Genomic DNA, 26,397 nt, shown 5'->3' with positions numbered 1-26,397 from the left:
GTTTTCTTCCAATACATATATTGTATAATGACATAAATAATGTTTCGATTGTTTTAGGGAAATACTGCATTAGACTGGGGGTAACAGATAATAATGTACAATATAAAGTATCATGGTATAACACGTATAAAGGGGAAACGACAGTAAACTGGAGGAGGGCCCATGAAGCCACGCCCCTTGTCCGTTGCCGAGCAACAGGAAAAAGCTTTAGCAGTTCATCCATGGTTAGCCTGAAAGCTCTCTGTTGAATCTCCTTGGGATTTTCTGTTTTTCCTTTGACCATGGAAGTGACAATGGATCCGTTATTTCTAGCGTGGAGCTACTTCCGGAGAAGAAAATTTCAACAATGCTCTGATATTTGCTCGAAAATATTAGAGGACAGTCCCTACGATCAGGTAATGTAGTGTAAAGTTATTAGCTAAGCCGCCTAGCATGCTAGCGATCTGGAACAAGTCTGCATCGATTGACTTGGTATCGAGGTAAACATAATCCCGATCAGCTATGGTGGATTCTTACGAATCTTTAACCTTCTCTTTAACCTTAAAGCGCCTATCTCTTTATTTGCCTTTTTACTTTGCAACATTTCTTCTCTTATTCTTCTCCCTAAATGTTTTCCAATCTGATCTCAACACATATGCTATCTTGTTAACTCAATCATGCTCTCTCAAGGACGCTGGCTCCTCAGTTCTTATTTCTGAGGTAACCTCAATCCTTTGTCTTCCTGCACTGTTAACACTGGATACGGCAATATATATGCAGTCCCCCTGCAAACCGAGTACATGTTGTAGTAAGGAGTGACGAGTGAGATTCTCTCCCATCCCCTAGTCTTGCAAATAAATGTAGTCTAGTAAAAAAAAAAAAAGTTCTCCACCACTGGGATTTATAATAACACTGTTTGAATTGTGTGTGTGTGTGTGTGTGTGTGTGTGTGTGTGTGTGTGTGTGCGTGTGCGCCTTCATCAGGCTGCATGGAGTCTGAAGACGCGAGCGCTGACAGAGATGGTGTACATAGACGAGATCGAGGTGGACCAGGAAGGCATCGCTGAGATGATGCTGGATGAGAGCTCCATCGCCCAGGTTGCTCGTAAGTAGCTCCGCAGGTGAAACGGAGTGAAGAGTCCTCCAAGGGGAACCCCACCCCTAATGCCTTGAGAGCGATTCAACTGCCGTTGCCCCAGATGGTGTCATTTGAGTCATTTGGCTAAGCTGCTCCGAGGTGTTGCTGGTTGGATCCTGTGTTAGGCGGTGGGGCATCAGAGAACCTGTGTTTCATTATTCTCACTGTACAAAATAATGCTTTATGTCAGGCAGCTTAATAAGAGAAAATACAGTTATTTATTCTACTCATTGCCAGGACCTGGGACATCTCTGAGACTCCCAGGAACAAGTCACGGTGGTGGACCCACTCCTGCTGTCAGGTACACCAGGCAGAGCCAGCTTTAGTAGCCAAGTATGGTGAACTCATTCAAATCAACAGCTTGTAATATTAGTATTTCCTTGTTCATTCCACCTATGAAGGCCCATGACTCAGTCGGGACGCCCCATCACAGGGTTTGTGAGACCCAGCACCCAGTCAGGGAGACCCGGTACCATGGAACAGGCCATCAGGACCCCGCGCACGGCCAGCACGGCCCGGCCCATCACCAGCGCCTCCGGGAGATTTGTTCGCTTGGGAACGGTATAACAATAGTGTTTCCCCCAGGGAGCGAGTTCAAATACATTACTCCTGATGAGGAAAGAACAGATGTCCAACCAGGACCAGTTCCAGCCATTAGCTGGTGTACGTCTGCAGGAAGATGTAGCACATTGAATGCATTGAGAGTTAATTGTGCAGAATGTATTGTTTCCCGTATATAATTACTTTATTGCTTCTTCATAGTCATAATAGTAGTCATTATCACATTTACATCCCTGGATAAAAGCTAATCTACCACCATCCCCAAAGTCTACAGCAAGGCTCTGACACGTTGCACACCACATGCATGCAGACATTCACACAAACACACTCAGCCATCAGCCAGCCCTCCACGTACATATCGGACAGACATGTGATCTTCAGTGTTGTGTATTTTATTCTTATTTTGTTGTGTTGTTGTGTTCCCCCAGGCGTCCATGTTAACTAATCCAGAGGGACCATTTATACATTTATCAAGACTCAATTTCTCAAAGTATTCCCAAAAGCCCAATTTATCCAAGGTAAGACTATGAATAGTTTTGTAATTTAACTTTATTAATAATACAATTGTAAGCATAACATTTTCAAATCAATGTGTCTATTTGTCTTCTAGACTCTCTTTGAGTACATCTTCCATCATGAAAATGACGTGAAAAATGTAAGTTGAAACACTTGTTATTGGCTTGAGTATTGATTTCATACGAATGTACCGCAGTACATGTACCTTCCACATGCTTCAGGACTTGTGTTCTGTACCCAGGCTTTAGATTTGGCTGCTCAGGCTACTGAGCATGCTCAGTTCAAAGACTGGTGGTGGAAGGTTCAGCTGGGGAAATGCTACTACAGGTAATGAACCACGAGTATTAAAAACATGTTACTATCACATAATATTTCAAGATTATATTACAGATCACATTGTAAGGTGTATTATCAGAAGCTGCTATTCAATGAAAAAGTAAACAAACAAACAACATTACATTGGTTATCTTTTGTGTGTTGTTCTTTCAGACTTGGTTTGCATCGCGAATCAGAAAAGCAGTTCAGATCGGCGCTCAATCACCATGAGGCGGTCGATACTTACCTCTATCTTGCCAAGGTACTCTTTTATTAAGATGTCCTAACAACCAATCACAGCGAAGCAGATAACACACGGATGCAGTCATCTTTGGGACACAATAGTTCAATTGATTGACATCTTGTTTTCCCCCGTTAAAACTAGGTGTATCAGCGTCTCGACCAGCCAATCACAGCACTGAACCTGTTCAAGCAAGGCCTGGACCGCTTCCCAGGGGAAGTCACCCTACTCACGGGAATCGCACGCATTCACGAGGCGAGTTTGGTTCATCTTTTGTGTTTTAAAGTCTACGCCATCTTAACCTCCAAAAAACATTACACACGTCCTAATGAAATGGACCGTACACCCGCCATATTTGTAGTCCATTGCGCGTATTTGTAACCTGCGTTTGTTTTGCTGTCATCTCCTTAACAGGAGATGAACAACATCCCCTCAGCCACAGAGTACTACAAAGACGTCCTGAAACAGGACAACACTCACGTGGAAGCCATCGCCTGCATCGGCAGCAACCACTTCTACACAGACCAGCCTGAGATCGCACTGCGCTTCTACAGGTCAGCCGCGACGCGCATGAGACCGACCCCTTGAGCTCCCATAGCTTGTTGGGATTTAATTCTGATTAAATCCTGAATTCCTGAATGCAGATTCATTCCTGAATTCCTATTCTAGCAAGAGATGGGAGCTCAAGAGGTCGGCACCTAACTCTTGAGCTCTCTTCGCTTGTTAGGATTGAAGATTCAGATTCAGTCCTGAATTCCTGAATTCCGATTCAATACTGAATTTCGACTAACAAGCGATGTCTTGCGCTCCCATCGCTTGTTCACTCAATCCTGTCTGTCCCTTAGACGGCTGCTCCAGATGGGGGTGTACAACTGCCAGCTGTACAACAACCTGGGCCTGTGCTGCTTCTACGCCCAGCAGTACGACATGACGCTGTCGTCGTTCGAGAGGGCCCTGGCGCTGGCGGCCAACGACGAGGAGCAGGCGGACGTCTGGTACAACATCGGCCATGTGGCCGTGGTAAGAGATCGGGGGGGGGGGTTACACTGCTTTCTACTAACACTCTGTAGCTGTAAGAGGCTCACCGCCAAAGTGGCTTATGATGGGGGGGGGGGGGGGGGGGGGTTAGGAAAGACGTGTAGCTTCCGGGTGCTAACTGGTTGGCTTTGGCTGTTTGGGGTCCAACACCCTAGCAGCTATACTATCCTGCCCACTTTTATATTGTGTCTGAAAAGGAAAATGTGTAACTCTTGTGTTATCGTTTCTTTTGCCTCCTGATCCTTTGACCAATGGAAGCCTTTGACTCACTGCCGAGTGTGTGTGTGTGTGTGTGTGTGTGTGTGTGTGTGTGTGTGTGTGTGTGTGTGTGTGTGTGTGTGTGTCTCAATAATCTCCTGACAGGGCATAGCGGACTTGACGCTGGCCTATCAGTGCTTCAAACTGTCTTTGGCCTTCAACAACGACCACGCCGAGGCCTACAACAACCTGGCCGTGCTTGAGCTGCGCAAGGGTCGTGTCGAACAGGTGAGCACTTTGGCATCTTTGATTTGGCATTTTTTAAATTGATAGCCTCATAAGATCCCACAGGACTTTGGCTCGCTAATGAATAAGCTCTTGAAAACACCTCAGCTAAAGTGATCCACGTGTTTGCTTTAAGTAACATAAGATGTTGAAGCAGTTATGAACAAACGGAACATAATTGAGGATTCAATTAATAATTATTAGTTTCTTCCAATTTTTTGAGGCACTTCCAATCCAATACCTCATCCGATCGGAAGTTGACCTAGTGGCAAACATTCTAGTCATTTCAAACCATTCCATAATTTCGTAGAAATGTCCGCTTCTCGTTTTGTTTGGATGGAATACAGTGGACAACACTTGTGAATGTCACGGTGGTGCTAATGATTAACACTGTATGTGTTGTTCTGTTGCTGCAGTCCAAAGCCTTCCTCCAGACTGCTGCATCCCTGGCCCCTCACATGTACGAGCCTCACTTCAACATCGCCACTCTCTCTGAAAAGGTAACACCGTTTGGGGTGGTGTGAACGCCGCATCCAAGTAAACTGGTTCAGTCCGCTTTAGGTGTGATTGGGATCCCACTACAGAATTCAGCCAACTGGAAATCATAAACATTCAGGTTACATTCATTATTTCCTAGAATCAAATAAGTCACGATCAGACGTGGTGCAATCAGGAGGTGAAGGACTGTATGTCCAAATGACTATTTAAAGCAACAGCCAAAAATACTGACGTTTTGAGGAGTTGGGGTTATTTTGAAATTGTAGGAACACCAAAGCAAAATGAAAAATCTAAGAATCAACCTCACCCCAGAACTAACTTTGTGAAAGCGCACTTACACTTGTTGCATCCTTTTATGTATATTTCTATTTTATGTACTGGATAATGTTGAATATATCTGCATATTTTTCTTTATTAAATGTATGTATTATCTTACAGTATTTTTTTTCTGTCATCTTTCTCTATTATTATTATTATTATTATTATTATTATTAAATCGTATGATGTGAAATCGTGACAAATGTTTTCCCTCAGGATTAATAAATGTGTGTGTGTGTGTGTGTGTGTGTGTGTGTGTGTGTGTGTGTGTGTGTGTGTGTGTGTGTGTCTGTGTCTGTGTCTGTGTCTGTGTCTGTGTCTGCGTGTGTGTGTCCGTGTCCGTGTCCAGATTGGAGATCTGCAGAGCAGTTACATCGCAGCCCAGAAGTCTGAGGACGACTTCCCGGAGCACGTGGACACGCAGCAGCTCCTCAGAGAGCTGCGACAGCATTTCGCTGTGCTCTGAGACCCCCCAGGGTTCATGTAGTCTATGGTCCGAGCCCGTGTTGGTAGTGGAACACCATCTGTCTGGACAATGGTTGTCATGCTAACATGTAAATAGTAAAGAAAAAATATATATGAAACAGATATTTATTGTAATAAAATGAATACATCACATCTTTGATATGAGATTTTATTTCCATAGTTTCAGACATATATTGTTGTTTTTATGAATTCCATTTAGATAAATTACTGTGAAAACTTATGTGTGTGCTTATTATTTAGTCTTTATAGACAGAGGGCAAAATTGTGAGTATAATGCATTTTAGATATGTTTCTTTATTCTCTGTGACCAAGCTGTTCACAAGAAGCAGCAGGGAGTCCTCATTGGCCCATTCTTTGGGTTTTATTGACTTCCAGCCTGTGCAAACAGAATTGTTTCATTTGGTACAAAGTACAGAATTGCAAGCCATCTATAGTGCCGTAACCTGGTTTTGGATTAAAATTATAACTGACCTGGCAGAGGCTATGCTTGCAATACACTACACACAAGTATGGTACCCTCATCAAAGACATATCATATGCGGGTTCTCCATGTTGGTTGTTTGGATGTGAGCGTTCAGGAAGTGCAGAAGGGTCCATCTGACAGGACATTGCCCTGTGTTAACACAGGTACTCACACATGTTTGCACTTGCAAATAATTACTTTTTTGTTATTAATGCCTAATCCAAAGATGAGTTCAAAGCATCAAAAAATAAACCAGATGTCTGGTTTAGAAAAACCAGACATTTGGAATCGGAAATAAAAGCATTAGCAGTTGTTCAGTCTAATTGAATCAAACAAACCATTGAGATTGACCTGGACCAGAGGCTGACTGCTTTCACACTTCTGTTTTTGCAGTGGAAACACAAAAAGATGGGTACAATCCAAACCACACTATGCATAGAAAACGATTCAGGGTGGTGGAGGTGGGGAGGTCTACTAGTCTTCTAGGTTGTAGATATATGGACTGATGACCAGACACTCATGGGAAAGATGGTTCATGCTACCCAGAGTTGTCAGTAAACATGTTGGTATTTCCTGTCAACAGGTTTGAACCTGTTGTGATACATTGGTGTTGCTGATTTTGAAAGAAAACTGACTGCATGTGTTTTCTTCAGTAAATGAAATGTAAAAACAGTATTTGTTTTTGTACAATCAAGTAAATTAATAAAAAATGCATTTATTGACAAGATATGGATATGAATATATTCATACAAACAAAAGAGACCTCGACATCCATGTACAAATTACAGGGTCATATATTAACTCTCTCTAAACAATTTATTCTTTGACTTCGATCTTTGTTTGTTTCTTTGATCTTTGTTTGGTCTGATATTTCAACATGATCAAATATTTTTAAGTCTCTATGAATCCACAACCACAACCACTTCAAGTCATTGAATCATTGGGTGATGATTACAGGTCTTGAGATGACATTTCACAAATCCATTTGAGAGGATGCGTACAGGGAACGTCGTTCCAGGCGCTGAAGGGGTTCACCCCGGGATAGAAGCCTGCGCAGTCTTCATTACCCTGATTGTTTGGCTCTCCTACGTGCCAAAAGCTGTATCAAGGGGTAGACAATGGCTTATTCTGAAGTTTACAGCCGACCCATGAAGCAAATGTGTTTCTATCACAGAAAGTACATTCTTAACATAAACCTAATGCTCATAAAACCTTTGCACAAATATGTGTAAATGTACTTACAAGTAGAATTAAACAAAACATTCCATAAACTTTTGCAGATCGGTTAAGCACTTTAAACAAAACAATATAACACTTCAATATAAATCCTCTTTCTTGAGCGTTGGTTCTTACTTTATGTTGGGATGTGCACCTTCAATTTGACACCTGAATCATGATACCAGTAACGGTGCACACAACCCAACTATCTACCTGTACGTACTTTACAACCAAAATAAAAAGTAGCCACACAGCAAATTGTTGTGTGAAGTTTTGTGCAGTGTGTGGTGTGTGAGGTTTTGTGTGGTGTGTGATGTTCTGTCTTGTGTGTGGTGTGTGAGGTTCTGTCTTGTGTGTGGTGTGTGAGGTTCTGTTTGGTGTGTGGTGTGTGAGGTTCTGTGCAGTGTGCGCTTTCGAGGTTCTGTGTGGTATGTGAGGTTTTGTGCAGTGTGCGGTATGTGAGGTTCTGTGTAGTGTGTGGTGTGTGAGGTTCTGTGCGGTGTGTGAGGTTTTGCAGTGTGCGTTGTGCAGTGTGCGGTGTGTGAGGTTCTGTGCGGTATGCGGTGTGTGAGGTTCTGTGCGGTGTGTGTAGTGTCATGTTGTTACTTCTCTGCAAGCCGCTCTCCATTCAACCACATCCAGACGCCTTCCTCATCCACGTCTCTCAGTCCGATCCAGTAGGCTGCAGTGTACAGCGCTGCACTGGGATCACTCCTGTCTTGTATATGCATGTGCAATGATGACTGAAACAAACACACAGTCGTGTCCATTCACAAAACGGGATACACGACAAGACACTGATGATCATTTAAACAGGATGATTGCATAAGCCTTCCAATCATATCATATATCAAAGATAGAATAAATGGATTCCCACCTGTTTCGCCCTGTTGTCTACGATGGCCAGGTCGGCTCCCATCCTCCTACAGACACCTCTAGCCTCCGACCAGGATCTCTTCGCTTGGTGGGCCCCAGACAGGTAGAAACACTTGGAAAGGACGTAAGTCCAACCAGGTAAACAATGTCCACAGTCCATCCCTGGAGTCGAAATGCATGCGGAATAGTTGAAAACAAACCAAAAACATTACAATTTTGTAAATGTATGATCAACACTGTTCTATTGTACAACGTGGAGCGTTGTATTGTGAGCAGCATGTGTTCAGCCGGTAGACCTACTCATCAGAGCCACTTTGGACTGCAGTCCTGTGAACTCCTGGTTAGCTGTGTCGAGCATTGTGTTGTAGTCCCTGCCTCTTCTCTTCTGGTGCTCCAGCTCCCACCTGGTCACATCAATCTGCCTCTTCTCTTTCTCCAGCTGCCGGATCGCGCTGTTTCGGGACTCGATTGTGCTCTGGTAGTTTTTTAAGATTTTCTGAAACCCCTCACTGGTCTGAGGCATAGCCTCTGTCTGATGGCTGTCTGGAAGAAACGAGGAAATGCAATAAACCTTGCTGTCTCTCTCTGTAAGGATTGTAACAGCAACATGCAGCATGTTTCCTGTTTTTATAGGTTTATTGTGTAGCATTCCTTAGTTGTTCTTTTGTGACGCCTGTCACCCTATCGTCCACAATAGGTCAATTCACATGGCTAAATCCATTTTGGTAATGCAAGTTATCAATGGGTACGTTTCTGATTACTATCAAATATGACTATATGTATACAGTATATATCTTTAAATGTAACTTACAGTAGATTCCCAGGCTCACATCTACAGTAAACAGAACAACGGCAAGCACGATGAGGCACAATACTGCTGCTTTTTCGGATCTCACACCATGGCTTCCTACAGAGATAGACACTAGACAGAGAGGTCTGAGGTCAACTTTAGGGTCCCCAAACAGTACATCAACGCTCCGTCACTGTCAAGAAAATTATTCCATCGTCTGTTTGAGCATTTGTTATATTAAGAGACACTATCAAAAACACAGCTACAACACTATCTACTTTTAGAATATCTTTTGGATTTACTATACCATTTTGGTTCTGCATATCCGCAAAATCCTCTTCATCATTCAATTTTTCGTTGATGTTGGCATATGTGCGAGCTGCCTTCTGTGGGATCTCCATGTTGCTTGTTTGGATGGGAGCGTTCAGGGAGTGCAGAAGGGTCCATCTGACAGGACATTGCCCTGTGTAAACACAGGTACTCAACCATGTTTGCACTTCATACAAATGCAAATAATTATTTTTTTATCATTAATGCCTAATCCAAAGATTAGTTCAAAGCATCAAAAAATAAACCAGATGTCTGGTTTAGAAAAAACAGACATTTGGAAACGGAAATAAAAGCATTAGCAGTTGTTGAGTCTAATTTAATCAAACAAACCATTGAGATTGACCTGGACCAGAGGCTGACTGTTTTTGCAGTGGAAACACAAAAAGGTCTGGCTATGGGTACAATCCAAACCACACTATGCAGTGTACAAAACGATTCAGGGTGGTGGAGGTGGGAAGGTCTACTAGTCTTCTAGGTTGTAGATATCTGGACTGATGACCAAACACTGCTGGGCAAAATGGTTCATGCTACCCAGAGTTGTTAAACAAAGTAAGTTTCAAAGCTGGCCAAATGTACTCTTGTTGTCAATGGTCACCACAACCACCACCGCGTTCATGGGGAGCGAGAGAAGGCATGTGTTTTAGGTTCATTTTAAGAGACCTTTATTCCATTGTAAAATCGGTGTTAATATTTCATGAAGCTCTTCATCTCATCTACTAAGCCATCAGTAGACATGTCGACATTTCCTGTCCACAGGTTTCAACCTGTTGTAATACTTTGGTGTCACTGATTTTGAAAGAAAACTGACTGCCTGTTTTTTTCTTCAGTAAACCAAAATAGTATTTTTTTTCAATGACTGAAAAATTTAAATTTTCTGCATTTATTGACAAGATATGGAGATAAATATAAATCATACAAAGAAATACCTCTACATCCATGTACAAATTAGCAGGTCATATATTAACTCTACAATAAACATTTTATTCTTTGACTTTGGTCTTTTTTAGTTTCTTTGATCTATGTTCGTTTGGTCTGATATTTCAACATGATTCGGGCAGGCCAGCACTGAGACTCCCAGGGCCCATTTCACAAATCCAGCTGGCTGATTGTTGGCATTCTGTGTTGTTCTAGGTATTCCCTCACTGGCATGAGCAGCTGCACAGCTCTCCCGCAGGCGCCCAGTGCATTCTCCGGACTTCCAATACCTTTAAACCAATGACATGATATAGATTTAAAGATATGCTTTCAAATGCATTCTGGCGCTGTGTGCAGTCCTTCCCCAGTCTGAACGGCTTGGTTTCCCTGTGTCTCGTTAGATGAGTGTCACCATATTCTAGTTGACAGTTCTCTTGGTTTGTGTCTGCACTGTTCTGAGGTAAAACCAAGTAGTTTATTCTGTGAAATGGACCCTTTTCACAGCGAGGTGGGAGAAGGAAGGAAAAGACAGCAGTTGCTCATAACACCCATTATGAGTCTGCTCATAATGTCTACATTTGTCCTCACTATGTAGCCTACTACTTGTGCCCTGCATAAAAGGTGCAGAATCAGTGTGATGAGTGACACCTGTTTTTGTCTAATAACGACACTTCCTCTCCTCACAGGTCATCAGTAGGGTAAAGTAACCTTCTGTTCCTGTCATTTTACCATTGGGTCAGTTTCATTTGTCCGTTGTAGCACCAGTGTGGACGATATATATGGACTTGACTAGCTTTGTCCACTGGTGCACTGCCAATACGACCAATACGATTCATTTAATTTATACAATGAACTGAAGTAAGATTCCTGTTATCAGCTACACCTGTGTTTTCCTACTGGGAACAGGGCCTATTCAGCCTTTTCTCAAATCCTGAACCCCAGATGCCCTGATTTTCTCCTTACCCTGTAACGAGCCCGGCGCCCCCTAGCCACTGCCACCTTCCTGCCTGGTCCATCCGCAGGCCCAGAAGCCCACCCTCTCATCCGCTCTGGAGTGCAGCTGACCGTCGTTGGTAAGCTTGCTTATGGCCATCTGTATCAGTCAGGGGACAGGGGTGATGTGATACAACCAGGCGTGAGTGTGATCAGCCATTACAAGCCGTTACCTGTTTAGCTATGTATGACTGCCAATGTGCCCCCGCTCTCCGCACAGCTCTCCCCGCGTCCCAGCCAGGGTTTGGGTGTTACCTTCTGCGAGATCAGGACGTAGTAACACCGGGCGTCCACCAGGGTCCACCCTTGCATACAGCGTTTGCAGCTCTCTTCTATGGAAGCATATACGTATGTAGTAAAATTCAAATAGCAATGCAATTTGCAATTTGCAATTCAATAAGTCATTACATTGTGCAATTGACAATTCATTATGCAATTTAATAATTTAATTTGTAAATACGTTATTCAAAGTGTATTTTAATATGCAAAGTGACAATGAAATCCTCAATAAAATTTGCAAAACGATTTGCAAAGTGTTTTGCGGATTGAAATGTCATTTGAATTTTGCAACACACGGAGCGTGGCGAAGTGCATTGCAATCACGGGGACGCTATAGCTTTTCAATTTGAATAAAGGAACTCAAAAAATTTGACAATGTTATTCTATTTTTATTGTTATAACTTTTGCAAATTTATATTGAGGATTTCATTGTCACTTTGCATATTAAAATACACTTTGAATAACGTATTTACAAATTACATTATTAAATTGCATAATGAATTGTCAATTGCACAATGTAATGACTTCTTGAATTGCAAATTGCAAATTGCATTGCCATTTGAATTTTACTACATATATGCTTCCATACTCTTCTGGGGCGAGAGGAACCGTTGGTTCGACCCTCCAGGAAAGCTGTATTCATTATTCACATCAGCCTGTAGGCCTACGTATGATTTATATGTAGAATTCTTGTCCAGAATCAACCATGTGATACCTTTTTATGTATGCATATTGTTATTATTTGCTTTGATTATCTTTTTATGTTCTCCAGCATAGCATTAGCATTATAGGCCTATATAATCTTTTTTTATATTTATGAAATGAAAGTCATAGGCCTATAGGCCTACCGGACAGGATTAGTTTTGATATTGATTCTCTTTTCTCTTGCTGAAAGAATGTGATCCGATCTCCATAGTCCTTGCTTCCCAGGTGGTCTCAGACGCCACCCTCCTCCAGGGTGACCAATATTGACGCTGTTTATGCTCCGCGACGTCCAAAATGATTAGCTTCTGTGATAGCCACTTTGGGCTAGACTCAGTGGGTGACGTCCTCACGCTCTTGCCTCAACGGAAGTCATTGAGACCAACTGACACTAATTATTATAAAACCCATTCCAAAAAATATATTTTAAGTAGAATATCTTAAAAAGTAAAAAAAAAAAAAAAAAAAAAAAGGATAATAGCGTGTGACTCCAAGCTAATATGAACATTTTAAAAGTGGAATGGAGTCTCTAGGTGACCAATTGTGGAAGGAGAAGGGTCCCAACATTTGTAGAGAATAATATAGTTGAGTAGTTGCTGCACTCAACTCAATAGTTGAGTGCAGCACTCACCTAATAATTACATTTCAATAATCAATAAAAAAACAAACATCCAGTTTCTTGTAGTTATAATAAGACGCACACACGTAGATTTTCCATTGTATCATTTCATCCACAACAAGACAAATCAGGGGTTTCATTGTTCATTTAGCTTCATTTCACACATCCAGTAAAAGTCATGTCCGAGGCAGCGTCCATCATACCACGTACGTGTTGCATCTCTGCCGGGGTAGAACGCAGCACAGTTCTCATCTGCCCTGTTCGGTTCCCCTTCGATCCAGTAGCTGGATTTAAGATAAGAAAATACCACGGCATATCAGTACACAATTGTAGCAAGGATGCAAATTGTATTGTATTCTAAAATAGAGAAACATGACAATGTAACATCTATCTAACAACGTATGCCAAAACAACAGGGTGGGCGAGGGGGGGCTCTTACAACGGTGACAGCAGGGTAACGTTGGTAGTCCACACCCATGTGTCGTCCACAGAGATCTCCGTCAAGCCCATCCAAAACCCATTCGACCACCAAACGGATGAGGTAAGTTTTGGGACGTTGTCGTTCAAAAGTTGCTGCATAAAGAGAGCATACATGTACGATAGCTTCCATGAGGTTCACTTCCAGACGACAAATCGATGCAAAGACGTTCCCGAGGTAGGAGGTCTACTGTGGTTCGATAACAACTATCAAATATCAAATATCAACTCAACCCACAGACTCCTTGGTGGTCTCACCTGCTCCTCGAAGCTCTCTATCACCACAAGGTCTGCCTTTCGACTGATGCAGTCCTGCCTGCTCTCTGGCCAGTTTTTCTTTGTTGGTTGGTTGGTTAGAATGTTGGAAAAGAAGTAGCAGCTTGTATTTAGGAGAACCCAGCTCTCTGGGCAACGGCCGCAGGACTTTTCTGTTTCAATGACAGACCGAGCGAAGGAAAACACAATGAAACAAATCAACACATCAACATCAGCGGATACAAAATGAATTGAATTCTCTACTTCCATCTCACCCATGTGCCGTTTAGCAACGAGTAGATTGTCCTTCTCTGTGCGAGCCCTGTCAATCTGGCTCTGGAAGCCATCGTTGAGGCTGGTCTGCTTCTCCAACTGCTTTTTGACTGCTTCATGCTTTGAGAGCTCCAGCCTCAAGGCCCTCTCAGCCTCCTTGGTAGCTTTAACCACTTCGCTGTGGTTTTCCCGGAGGTAGTTGAACTCCAGGATGTAGGGAAGGTGTTCTGGACTCTGCAGAGGTTGCAGGTATACTTCCTTGGTCTTGCTACCTGATTGACAATTCAATCTCATCAAATCATGTTATTATTATTGTGACCCCAAGCATACACACAAACTACCTCTTTTTGTATTTAAATTTAATTATTTTTTATTTGAATTGGTGTCATCGTATATAATAACTGTGGGATTCTTTGGCGTTAGTATTTTTGTGAGTTGCCACAAAGAGTGGAACATATAAAAAGGAAATGCTAATAGCTAAATGGACAACTTTAGGGGTAAGAGGCCAATATAAATGTTTAACATATTTATGCTATGACAATAAACAACAACGCTTCTCATGAATAAACATAATGCTAAGGTAAATCCCATACACTTGTTGTCGTGTCCACTTTTGGCTTGTACTCACAGTAAATCCCCAGGACCACAGCAGTCAACAGCAGCACAACATTTAGCAGTCCCAGAACCGGGATAACAAATCGTGACCTATGTACTGTAGACATAGCACATTCAAGTTAAAACATGGAATACAGTTCAACAGTACATGATTCACTTGTCTGTTTCAACAAACATAACATAAATATATAAAGTAAGATTAAACCACACGGTAAGATTAGAAAACCGTATTTATTTTTTTCTTGACTGAACATACTCCAACAGAAATAAATTATCTTAATCCATTCGATTTGCAACATTGGTATTATAATATAACATAAAATAATAACATTATTATTATTATATATAGAGATATTAGTGATTTAGTGTGTTTCTTGAAAATGAGTCAAACATAAGCCAAAAAGAGAAATCAGAAAAAACTCAAATCTGATAGAGATAAATCTGATAAATATTTTACTTTAAATACATGCCTACCTTGGTCAAGCAGATTGGAAACCCGAGAGGGGCCATCTCTCATGTAGTTATTTTGAGAAAACATAACTTTTTAGTTAGCGATTTTAGTTTGTGCACATGCTCCGCGTTTGACTCTGAATTCACTATTTCAGAACAGGCTGACTTTTCCCCCTTTTTATCTGTTATCAGTGGTCGGGGTGGGGTGTAGGGGGTGGGGGATTACACAAGGGCCTATCCGTTTTCTGTGTGAAGATACTAATCTGTCAAGTCCATGTTGGATGAAAGGTCTTTCATAGCGATGCTTGTAAGAATAGTCACACGAGTATTGAGTATTAGCCTGATTACAAGAAAAACAAATAATATTGCATTGATGATATGATACAGTTAGATGTTATTTCATTGTCCCCCCGTGTGTGTGTGTGTGTGTTTATTTGGTCATCATCACTCACCAATGTCGTGCTCATGTTTGGAATAGTTGACCCACAAATATATTTCTGTAATGACGCTACAGTACATTATTAAAATAATTAACAAAATCCAATGTGTTTGTTGAGGGTGTGTGGTTGATGGCTGGTTTAAACAGGATTAACCAGCTATCAACACACACTAGAGCGCTCCGACCGGCCAGTACTGAACACCTGCTCTGACAATTCTACCAACCCTGCATAAATTAACCTGTGTCCTGGTCATCGGAGGAGCCCAGCTAAACCACCTAGCTGGCGTGTGGAGGGGAGCACTGCTACACTGGTGCCTGATGTGGGGCCTCTCCGACTCAGGCAGGGACCCAGAAAGGCTGCCTTACGGTGCACTGGGCTACCAGCGGCGACAGACAGCCACCAGCCAACACCAGCCCTTTCCCCCACAGAAGCAGGGATAGACAGCCACCTAGGTGGAGTGTGGCAGGGAGCACTGCTACAGTGTTATTCAGATACATTATCTTTATTTTCACTAAGGCAACATTAGTTTAGTGAAATTTAATGACTTCACATAAATATATGAATACAAAATGATTGCAGTTTTTTCAAGTTTCCATGTCGTGTGACCCAGTGACTCCAACCCAGTATCAAATTGTATTACTCAACTTGACACATAAGACACACCTCTTTTTATGGTATTTCCGTATTTCTTTTTTTTTTTTTAGCTATTATGCCATGTGACCCAGTGACTCCAAACCAGTATCACATTGTATTACTAAACCCTACCCTACCCTAGTGAGAACGACTCGAGGACACTGAACGACCAAAGCAAAATATATATTTGTATATGCTTACATGTTTTTTGTGGAGGCCTAAAGCATCCCAATGTCAACCCTGTTTGACAGTTTATATTCACTATGTTGACTTTAAGTCTGTATTGCTTGGTCTGAGATATCCAGGAAAGGACGAAATCAAACCCTGGACTATTAGACATAGGCCTGCTATGATGGAGGCTGAGGAAACCTTCTTTATGTTTTCTATTATCTCCAGAAATCACCTATTACAGTAAAAGTGAATAAATATTGCATATTGCAAAATATTTTAACAATAATTATTATATTTTACAATATAGTACTTTTACCAATAAAACAAGCTTTTTTTTTAATTTATTGTACGGATGAGTTGAGGTTCCACTGTATCGTCACTAGTGGGCGTTGTTTCAGCTCAACCTGTTGATGGTCTCTCCAAGCAGCTCCTGTAACGTGAGAGTGTTTCCGGGTCTGTGCATGGAAATAGAAACCATGGACTCCGTTGCTTTGGACGTTTTTTCTTCTGCTACTTTGTCTTCAGCGTGTTCGTGATCAGAAAAGTGATTTAATTTCTGCCTCGTTGTTCTGCTTACGGGTTGCTGTCGTATGCGTATTAGCACATAGGAGCGGGTTTCTTGAAGGAATCGGACTTTACGCACACAGTGTCATGCTTATTGAGAAAGATGAGCCCGAGTGTTTTGCGTGCGACTCCCTCACTGCGGGGGCAACCCTGCCACACGATTTAAACTTTATACTATCAACGATTAACAAACATATTCTTTCAATAGTTTCTACTTTGTCTGCGTAATGCCTAATCAACCATCATGTATGCCTATTACAGATATGTAACGCAACAGATGTGTTTATAGCTGTGTTACATACAAAAAAACAGGTCTAGTGTCCTGTTGTCCCCATATTAGTAGCCATCAGAATGTCCCTCGACGAGTATGAAAGGCATTACGCGTCGCTCAACTCGGACCTGGGCGGCGAGTCGGTGGCCAGCGGGCGGTCCGCGTCGGGCACGTTTAGTGGTGAGGAAGAAAAGTTGCATTACATTCCTATCCGGATTCTTGGGAGAGGGGCGTTTGGTGAAGCGACCCTCTACAGGAGGACAGAGGTAGGCTTCACTCCAATCATGGTTTCTTTTACCCGTTGAAATTCCTACCGGCTCATGCCAGTCCAACTGTGGTTAAGATATCTGATCTAAGTGTCTCCTATTTCCCATACATTTTTGAGAAATTCTTGCCTTTTTTGCCCTGTGTTCACCTATGGTCTTCACACTGTGCTGAACATCGCAGGACAACTCCCTTGTAGTGTGGAAGGAGGTGGAGTTGAACTGCCTCTCGGAGAAAGAGCGCCGAGATGTGATGAACGAGATCAGCATCCTCTCTATCCTGCAGCACAACAACATCATCGCCTACTTTAATCACTTCATGGACAAGGACACCTTGTTCATTGAGTTGGAATACTGCAATGGTAAGACGGTGGTAACTCTGCAGATATTAGATTAATTTATTAATCTCTGATGGGAAATATGATGGAATTTTTCCTGAAATGAGTCTTGCTGCTAAAAAGTTCCTGGTTATTTGTTCCCAGGGGGAAATCTGTATGATAAAATCAACCAACAGAAGGGGGAGCTTTTCACAGAGGAGGTATGCAACGATGCAAAACACTAGTGTATATAGCGTATCATTAATTTAACACATATAATAATAATAATAATACAATTTTGTCACTTAGATGGTAATCTGGTTCCTGTACCAAATTGCCTCAGCTGTAGCCCACATTCACAAGGCTGGGATCCTACACAGGTAAAGGGTTCCACTGGCTTCACTCTTCACTATTGTTTTACTGTTAAATACGATCCTCCTCATATTGTTAAAACAGTGCGTCCTTTTCCGATACATTGCAGAGATATCAAAACGTTAAACATTTTCCTGACCAAGACCACCCTGATCAAACTGGGGGATTATGGCCTGGCCAAGAAGCTGGACTCCCAGTTTGCCATGGCTGAGACGGTAAGTGAACCGTTGAGTAACTCGTGACGGATGATCACATTTGGTTTGCCTGCATCTCAGTCCAAGAGTGTTGACGGTATGGCCCATTGTTGTACTTGCAGTGCGTGGGCACACCGTATTACATGTCCCCGGAACTGTGCCAAGGAGTCAAGTACGACTTCAAATCTGACATCTGGGCCATGGGCTGCGTCATCTTCGAGGTGTTAACGCTGACCCGAACCTTTGACGCCACGGTGAGCCTGCTTGTGTTTGTTAAATGATCCATCCTATATGAACTGCTGGGACTTTGTTCAAAGTGGAGCCAACGTGTTGTTTCTGTTTTTTAACGCTGTGAATCCAGAACCCTTTGAACTTGTGCGTGAAAATAGTCCAGGGCAACTGGACTATGGACATGGACGACAAGGTGTACTCTCCTGAGCTGATCCGGCTGGTGTATGAGTGTCTGGACCAGGTGAGGGGAAGGTCACGGGGTCGTAGTCGTCATACTGAGCTGGTGATGGGTAGGATCGCCTCACGAGCCACTGTGTGCTCCTTTGTAATCTCGTTGTGCTCCAGGATCCGGTGAAGCGACCCTCGGCCGACCAGATCCTAGACCAGCCTATCGTCTCCTGTTCCAAACAGTACGTCTGTGGGAAAGCTGAAGCTAATGATTGTTTATCATTGGTTAAAGCCCATGGTGCTGTTGATGTTTGGTCTGTGTGCAATAGAAACGAGAAAGGTCTTGCTTCAGTTCACCGCATGCCTCGTGTTTCTTCAGGGAGCTGGAGGAACGAGTGGCCTTGCTCAACTCAGCGATGAAGAAGCCAAAGTGAGTGGGGTTCTTCTCGGGCTGGGTGTCTATGCCCGTAGCCAGCTATGAGGTCACCAAGGTCCGGACCTCTGTCATTTTTGTAGAGATTAAACCTTTTTTTTAATATATATATATATATATATACAAAATCAGCGGTTGAGATGTTCTTTGAGATGTTCTTTGAGACGAGTAAATGCTTAATCTGTCGAGACTTGTTACTTTGTGTCCGCCGTGTGTGACATTTGTCAGTGCGTGCGGCAAGCAGAGCACCACCCCGATCCCTATCCCTATCCCTATCCCGGACCTCGCTAGTTTTCAGACCCTGGCTACAGCCCTGTGTGTGTCGCGTTGACATTTCCCCCTCAGCACCACTTCACCATAAACTCTGTGATGTCATGTTCTAACGGTGCGGTCATGTGACGTCGCCTCAGGCTCAGCAACGTGACGGAGAGCCCGGTCGCCGTGGTGACCACGCGCTACAGGGAGGTGTACTTCTGGGGCGGGGGGAAGTTCACACCCCAGAAGCTGGACACCTTCAAGGGGGGCAACAGTGCCCAGCAGGTGTGCGCCGGAGAGAACCACTTCGCCGTGGTAACGGTGGAGAAGGAGCTCTACACCTGGGCGGTGAGCGGTGTTGATGAGACACATGATGTTGATGAGATACACATCTGTCACACACACACACACACACGCGCGCATAACGCATACGCATGTCACCCACACACACGTAACACACATGCATGTCACACACACGCATGTCACAGACACACGTTACATACACACGTTACACACATGCATGCAGTACTCTCACACTCCGACACACACACCTGTGTTCCCACCATTGGCCCTGCTGCTATGTGAACGAGCCACACCCCCGGCCCTCCCCTTTCAGAACGTCCAGGGCGGGGCCAAGATGGTGGGCCAGTTGGGCCACGGGGACCAGTCGTCCTACCGCCAGCCCAAGAAGGTGGACTGTCTCCAGGGCAAGGCCATCCGGCAGGTGGCCTGCGGCGCCGACTTCACTGCCTGCGTGACGGGTGCGTTGGCGGGGCTTTTAGCAGACGCTCTTATCCAAAGCGACTTACAAAAAGTTAATTTGTTAGAAGAAAGAGAAACAATTTATCGCGGTTGGTACAGAAAGGATGTTCATAGAACCAAGTGGCAAGCACTTATGATTGTTAGGTTAACCCATTCCCCGTATACAACAACAATAGCTAGGATAAGATGCTACACAATGCTAAGTACTATTTTTAAGTGCAAGGACATACAACATACAATAAGTGCATACATTTAGTCCCGGGGGGGGAGGCTGGCTAAGTGGGGAGGCTATGCAGAGTCTAGGTTGAACCCTGAACAAGTTTGAGTCGGAGGCTGATGTGAAGCTCACGGTGAGGTGCCCTCCCCTTGTGACCTGCTGCTGCTGAACCGGGGGCGCGCTCTCTGTCCCCCCAGACGAGGACCAGATGTACATGTTTGGCTCGGACTACTACGGCTGCCTGGGCGTGGAGAGCGAGCGGGGCCCCCAGGCGCTGGAGCCCGTGCTGCTGGAGTTCTTCGAGGAGCGGCCCGTCCGCCAGGTGTCGTGCGGAGACAACCACGTGGTGGTGCTGACCCAGCGCGGGGACATCTACTCCTGGGGCTGCGGGGAGCACGGTAAGCCCCTCTCCTTCTTCGTGGACGCCGGGGGCTTAGGAGTCGCGGCTTGCAAGCGTATCGTCGAGCCTCGTAGCATAATGAAAATCTGCCAAAGAAACACCTGATACACTCTCAAAACAAGTCGTATTCCAAACTTTTTTATACTTCATGGATCAACCGAAAATTGGAAATCAATGAAACTGAAATACTTAAAAACTTCTCGAAAATGTGTAATTGATGTGTTATTTATTAAGCTTTGTTTTGCAGTTCTAATGCTCGCCAGTAGAGGGAGACAACGCCTCATGTTTACATACACTTTTACAGCAGCTGTGTTGATTTCTGTTTGCAGGACGCCTGGGCTTAGACTGTGAGGATGACTTCTCTTCTCCTATGCAAGTAAGATTCAAGTTGTTTTTTTATTATTTAATGTACTTAGCATCACCTTCTACCTGTTAGAATAGACATAAACTTACCAATCCCATTTCCAATTGGGATTGTGTTTGTTAGCGCAGATCTAAATCTTACTACATCCAAAAATAAAAGTACCCATGTCTAAATCTTCCAGGTGGAGATGCCCAAAGGAGCCATCATGTGCTCTGTGTCCTGCGGCAGTGATGGGACCTTCTTCCTGACCGAGGCTGGGAAGGTGCTGGCCTGCGGGAACAACGAGTTCAACAAGCTGGGTCTGAACCAGGGCATCTCCGGCCTCAAGAACCATCGCGGAGAGGTCTTTACATTTACTTTTTACATTTACATTACATTTACTTTAATCCAACGCAACTTACAATAAGTACAGTTGTCAGAACAAAGACAAACAATATATTGCTGTCTGTACAGTAAGGATGTTCAGAGAACCAAGTGCCAAGCACTAACAATCGTTACCCATTTTTTGTTGCTGTATACAACAAAGATAGCTAGGATAAGATGCTACACCATGCTAAGTACTATTTTTAAGTGCAAGGGGTGAACAACATACAATAATTGTGTAGAGTGCTGTGTGTGTCTGTGGGGGGGGGGGGAGGCTATGCAGAGTCTAGGTGAACTCTGAACAAGTGAGTCTTGAGTATTTTGCAGAACTTTCATTCAAAAGACCCCATTAAAAAATACCCACAAATGTCCCCATCAGGGCAGCCAGAGCATCCCGTACACCACCACGCTCACCCTGGTGAAGCAGCTGTCCCGCTTCAAGATCCAGGTCATCTCTCAGGGGAAGACCCACGCGGCCGCCATCGACGGTATGAAAAAGACTAAAACAAAAGCAGCAGTGATCCAAGTGCAATATTTGAGAGCTTACTAAATGCTGCCATGCGCCCAAGGCATTAACATGCGTGTGTTGCACATGGGCAGAAAGGGGCCGTCTGATTACGTTTGGCTGCAACAAGTACGGCCAGCTGGGCGTGAAGGACTTCAGGAAGCACCAGGGGGTCCAGGTGTTGATGGGACCCTTCGGGGGGAACCCTGTGACTAAAGTGTCCTGTGGGGACGGATTCACCATCGCTGCCACCGACGGTAAGATCCATAACTCTAGCTATTGGTTACAAAGAGGAAATCAATAAAAATGAAGTTTCGATATTGCTAAAAAATACTTTACCATTATTTGTTTGCTTTGCATCCCACCGTCCAGACAATCAAATCTTTGCGTGGGGGAACGCGGGGAACGGGCGCCTGGGCATGCCAGCGGACAAGGGCTTCGGTTCGGAGGTGTGCCCCGCCCTGCCCAGGCCCATCTTCGGCTCCCTGCACCACGTGCCAGACCTCTCGTGCCGCGCATGGCACACCATCCTCATCAGGGGTCGGTATTCACCCCTTATGTCCTCCACCGTACGGTCGTACATACATTTACATTTAGGGCTTTTAGTAGACGCTTTTATCCAAAGTGACTTACAATAAGTACATTTGTCAGAAGAAGGTGGAACAATATATCGCTGTCGATACAGTAAAGATGTTCATAGAAACAAGTGCCAAGTGTGAGGTTAACCCATTCCCCGCATACAACAAAGATAGCTAGGATAGGATGCTACACAATGCTCAGTACAATTTTATTTTTAGTGCACGGACGTACAACATACAATAAGTTCATAAGAGGGATGGGGGGTAAGGGGGGGGTGTAAAGCCTGTGAGCGACTCATCAGCTCACCAACATACACCAGCTCGGTATAGATGACATGAGGCCAGCACTGCTTCATTGTTTCCCTTCTCTCTTCCCTTCCACAGAACGAGTGCTCAACTCAAAGACCATCCGCTCCAACAGCAGCGGCCTCTCGTTCGGTAACACTGCGCCCGTTTTGGTTTTGTGCGTTCACTTTGTGCGACTCATCACTTCACGGGCTGAAGTGATGAGGTCAGACACAGACATTCACGTCTGATGTCTGTCTCTGCCTCTTGTCTCTGTGTGCGTGTGCTCGTCCCCATGGTAACGCACAGCCCCCAGTCCGACGGCGTCGTCCTCCACCCTGGACCTGGATCTGCAGGCGGGTTCGGAGACGTGCGTCCGGGACCGCGGCCTGGGCGGCACGCTGGAGGCCAACGCGGAGGAGTGCGTGACGGGCACCTCGGTGATGTCAGCGCAGAGCCAAACCGGGGACAGCTCCTGCCCCCCCTGGCTCCTAAAGGTTCCCCCCCCCCCCCCCCCCTTTCATCCAGCTCATGTCGCTCAGGAGATAGAGCGGGTCGGCTGGTAACCGGAAGGTTGCTAGTTCGATCCCCGCATCCTCCTGGCTGAGTGTCCGGTGTGCCTGAGCAAGACGCCTCACCCTTACTTACTCCCGACGAGCTGGCTGTCGCCTTGCATGGATGACACCACCATCAGTGTGTGAATGTGTGCATGAGTGGATGAATATAGGGCAATATTGTGCTTTGAGAGGCCACTGGTTAGGGAAGCACTATATAAATGCAGTCCATTTACCATTTACTCATGTAAAGGAGGAGGAGGAGGAGGAGGAGGACATGACCCTGACCTCTTTACTCTGGTGGTCCCTAGGAGCTCCAGGATGCAGAGTTCATCCCCATGCCGGACGTCTCCCTGGGCCTGGCGTCCGACGGCCCCTCCAACTACTCGGAGAGCGTGACTCTGCCCTATGAGCAGCTGCAGGAGCTGACGGCCGCCGCCGCTGCTGTCACCATCGCCGAGAAAGGCCTCTCGGTAAGACCTGGCCTGGGTCAGCTGGAGGGGGCTCTCCTCTCTCCTCTGGAGGGGGCTCTCCTCTCTCCTCAGGAGGGGGCTCTCTTCTGGAGCCTGGAGAGGTTTTCACGGTGGTCCGTCGGGTCATGTATCCATTTGAGAAAGTTGTGTAGCTTTGTGGTATACGGGGAATGGGTTAACGACGTAGCAATTGTTAGTGCTTGGCACTCAGTTCTATGAACATCTTTACTGTACCGACAGCAATATATTGTTGTTTCTCTTTCTTCTGACAAATGTACAGAAGTCGATTTGGATAAAAACGTCTACTACATGCCCTAAATGTAAATGTAAAATGTAAATGTATTGTATTATGACATCAGTCGAATGTACAATGTTTTAGCTGTTTGAAATTCAACTGGTCGTGGTACTGACAGGATGGCAGCCCGAACATATGCAATGAATATATGAATAAGATGATAATAATGAATGAACTTGCATGACAAATGCGGTGTAGTTGAGCTAAGTCTGCTTCTATGGTGCCGCAGACAAAACGAGTGGGTTGTGATCACTTCAATGGCCTGGAGGACGCTGCAGACTGTAAGAGAGCAGGTCCGGTACCGTACTGTGAAACCAGAGGTGATATTGCCCAGGTCTGTATCCCCAAACCATCCCACACCATGTGTGTCTTGTGGACCAAGGAGTATTAGTCCCTGTGCTGGACCCAGCCTAGAGCTTTTTGGTGATTTGTGATTCTGGTGATTCTAGCTGCGGGAGACACTGGCTCGCCAGGAGCTCAAGATCCAGACCCTGGAGAAACAGGTACACCAAGTTGTTGCTTCCTTCCCTCCTCGGGAAATCTACCTGCATGTTATTGACCTTTGACCCTGGCTAATGAGAGCGCATGTCGTGTGTCCCGGCGGCTGACAGGTCAGCGACCAGCGCAAGGAGAACGAGAAGCTATGGAAGGCCATCGACCGGCTGACATCGCGGGACGCAGCGGCGGAGGTAACCAAAAGTAACGGGACGCCGCCGTGATCACGTGATCCGAACCTCCGGAGGCTGAGGAACCACCACTCAGGAGACGCCTCATGTCCGTCTGACCTGAGGACACGTGTGACATGAGTGTGGCTCACCAATGAGGCTCTAGTTGACTTTGCTGACACTTAAACCAAAGTGGACTTAATGTCTGATTTTCCAATCACATTATGGAAAGCATTTGCCTTGTACGCTAACAACATTTTATTTACCTTAATGCCTTAGACACACACTTGCGTGCATGCCTCACGTCATCCAAGTTGGGTTGTAGTGGTGTAATGGAAGCCTTTCACAGACGGTTGTGTTGTTGGCTGGACTCCACACACTGTAGGACCTCTGACCTGGGCAAGGGCGTGGCACACTGGGGTCATGGTGTTCATGTGAACCTTAAGGCTACATCAGATAATTAGGGTCCCTGAGTCTTCGCTCAGGTAATGAACGAAACTGTTCTGTTTTAAAGGACGCGGTTGGCTTAATGTGATGTCAACATTTGCAATGAAATGCCCTTCCTTTAGCGACACGATCATGGTTTATCTTGTTTGTTATTACTGGCTGTTGGCTTACAACAGATATAATGCTATCACAGAGCCGTTTTGTTTTTCCTCTGTTTATTGCAATAAGAAAGAAAAATAATCCAAGGATTCTTTCTCCTGGATTTTCTGCCAAATTGATAAATAAGTTCTGTTTATGATTTGTTGGACTAATTAACCTTGTTCAAATGCAGCACTGATACCCAATTGAAAGGCTTCTTGGTATATTCCCTTACAAAATGTTTTTCCATCATCTAAATGTCTGCCACTATAGCACAGGGCTTTATGTATCAGATATGTCTTATAGCTAATGTTCATTAGGTACATTAGGTAATTGCAATACATGGTGTTTAATCCGGAGATCTGTTTGAGTTAGTCTCATATCCTGTTGGACCATTTTATCTGGGCTTGGCAAGGTCAATTGAATTACTAAGAACAATGAGTGGTTAATGTTTTAGTCATCATGCAGCTATAGCTCCAAATGATGGGGTAACAGCCAATATCTATTTCCACTAATATGGGATATGTGTTGTGTGAGGAAGCCAAGATGGTTAGACTCATTTTCATTAATTATTCTCTTAATTTTCAGTGTACGTGCCAGGGGTACCTTTTGCATACTCAAAAGATTTAAAGAATGCCCTTAACCCTCATAATGTTTTAATTTATTTAAGTCTTGCCCTTTTGACAATTTGAATTATTCAAAATCAATTTGCAGACAATTAACTTTTAACTAACTTTTTTTTTTTTACTTCTTACATTGTTTAGTAGACTTGTGTATTACACATGTTTACTTTTCAGCATCATTGTTGAAGTGCTGAAATACGTGTGCGTGGTTTTTGGTTTGCTACTGAACGGTTTCTCGTTCATTAGGCCTACGAGTGAAAATGTGTCCTCAACAAGCTATCAGGCTAGTTGCTAAATCAACCGGAGCGTAAGCTTACAGTGCCTTTGATAGCTCACCGATAGGTGCCGCAATTACGATTAGCATATAATTCATATTTTTCTTTTTTTATAAATAAAAAAACCGTAATGTTTTCATCCTGAAAGAAAGCCGTTTTGTGTTCCCTTTAAATACAGTTGTGCTGTTACAGTGGACTGTTCGCTTCGTCCCCCATCACGCATGTGTTATGCTTGTGAAAACAAATAAAAAAAACATGGATATATTTTGTAACATGTCGTTCTGCTTTGTTATTTGTGGGCCGAACTTTCAAA

General features: G+C 44.2%; 4 protein-coding genes and 1 long non-coding RNA gene across 5 annotated transcripts; 2 read left to right on the top strand and 3 right to left on the bottom strand.

Annotated features, from left to right (window-relative positions):
• Positions 1 to 281: 281 nt before the first annotated feature.
• On the top strand, positions 282 to 5,589 carry ttc8 (tetratricopeptide repeat domain 8; the record flags this gene model as incomplete). The annotated part of the gene is made up of 14 exons (XM_084482450.1): positions 282 to 395; positions 964 to 1,084; positions 1,355 to 1,418; positions 1,519 to 1,678; positions 2,107 to 2,196; positions 2,289 to 2,333; positions 2,436 to 2,521; positions 2,684 to 2,771; positions 2,895 to 3,005; positions 3,165 to 3,304; positions 3,596 to 3,770; positions 4,152 to 4,274; positions 4,688 to 4,771; positions 5,437 to 5,589. 14 exons carry the CDS (start codon positions 282 to 284, stop codon positions 5,551 to 5,553), a joined length of 1,518 nt encoding a protein of 505 aa, XP_084338576.1. The 3' UTR covers positions 5,554 to 5,589.
• Positions 5,590 to 6,731: 1,142 nt separating this feature from the next.
• LOC311362578 (uncharacterized protein) lies at positions 6,732 to 9,383 on the bottom strand. The gene is made up of 6 exons (XM_084482451.1): positions 9,228 to 9,383; positions 8,942 to 9,052; positions 8,431 to 8,673; positions 8,132 to 8,292; positions 7,861 to 7,997; positions 6,732 to 7,135 (listed from the first exon to the last, which is right to left on the bottom strand). Exons 1-6 carry the CDS (start codon positions 9,319 to 9,321, stop codon positions 6,988 to 6,990), a joined length of 894 nt encoding a protein of 297 aa, XP_084338577.1. The 5' UTR covers positions 9,322 to 9,383; the 3' UTR covers positions 6,732 to 6,987.
• Positions 9,384 to 10,114: 731 nt separating this feature from the next.
• On the bottom strand, positions 10,115 to 11,406 carry LOC311362579. The gene is made up of 2 exons (XR_014638804.1): positions 11,129 to 11,406; positions 10,115 to 10,455 (listed from the first exon to the last, which is right to left on the bottom strand). It is a non-coding gene; the product is annotated as an uncharacterized lncRNA (long non-coding RNA).
• Positions 11,407 to 12,811: 1,405 nt separating this feature from the next.
• On the bottom strand, positions 12,812 to 14,994 carry LOC311362185 (uncharacterized protein). Its single transcript, XM_084481999.1, has 6 exons — positions 14,853 to 14,994; positions 14,392 to 14,475; positions 13,766 to 14,035; positions 13,494 to 13,663; positions 13,198 to 13,331; positions 12,812 to 13,042 (listed from the first exon to the last, which is right to left on the bottom strand). Exons 1-6 carry the CDS (start codon positions 14,914 to 14,916, stop codon positions 12,895 to 12,897), a joined length of 870 nt encoding a protein of 289 aa, XP_084338125.1. The 5' UTR covers positions 14,917 to 14,994; the 3' UTR covers positions 12,812 to 12,894.
• Positions 14,995 to 16,548: 1,554 nt separating this feature from the next.
• On the top strand, positions 16,549 to 26,324 carry nek9 (NIMA related kinase 9). Its single transcript, XM_084481760.1, has 23 exons — positions 16,549 to 17,173; positions 17,355 to 17,532; positions 17,653 to 17,708; positions 17,797 to 17,867; positions 17,969 to 18,074; positions 18,176 to 18,307; positions 18,415 to 18,525; positions 18,630 to 18,694; positions 18,832 to 18,882; positions 19,296 to 19,488; positions 19,757 to 19,901; positions 20,317 to 20,517; positions 20,849 to 20,895; positions 21,065 to 21,226; positions 21,626 to 21,734; positions 21,847 to 22,008; positions 22,124 to 22,291; positions 22,714 to 22,767; positions 22,924 to 23,111; positions 23,480 to 23,641; positions 24,166 to 24,270; positions 24,386 to 24,439; positions 24,548 to 26,324. The coding sequence occupies exons 1-23, from the start codon at positions 16,988 to 16,990 to the stop codon at positions 24,653 to 24,655; spliced, it is 2,814 nt and encodes a 937-aa protein (XP_084337886.1). The 5' UTR covers positions 16,549 to 16,987; the 3' UTR covers positions 24,656 to 26,324.
• The last annotated feature ends 73 nt before the right edge of the window (positions 26,325 to 26,397 follow it).

This window comes from Micromesistius poutassou, assembly GCF_964030765.1.
Source record: "Micromesistius poutassou genome assembly, chromosome: 17".
Lineage (NCBI taxonomy): Eukaryota > Metazoa > Chordata > Actinopteri > Gadiformes > Gadidae > Micromesistius > Micromesistius poutassou.
The sequence above is the reverse complement of the archived record's forward strand: the minus strand, read 5'-3'. Positions and strand labels throughout refer to the sequence as shown.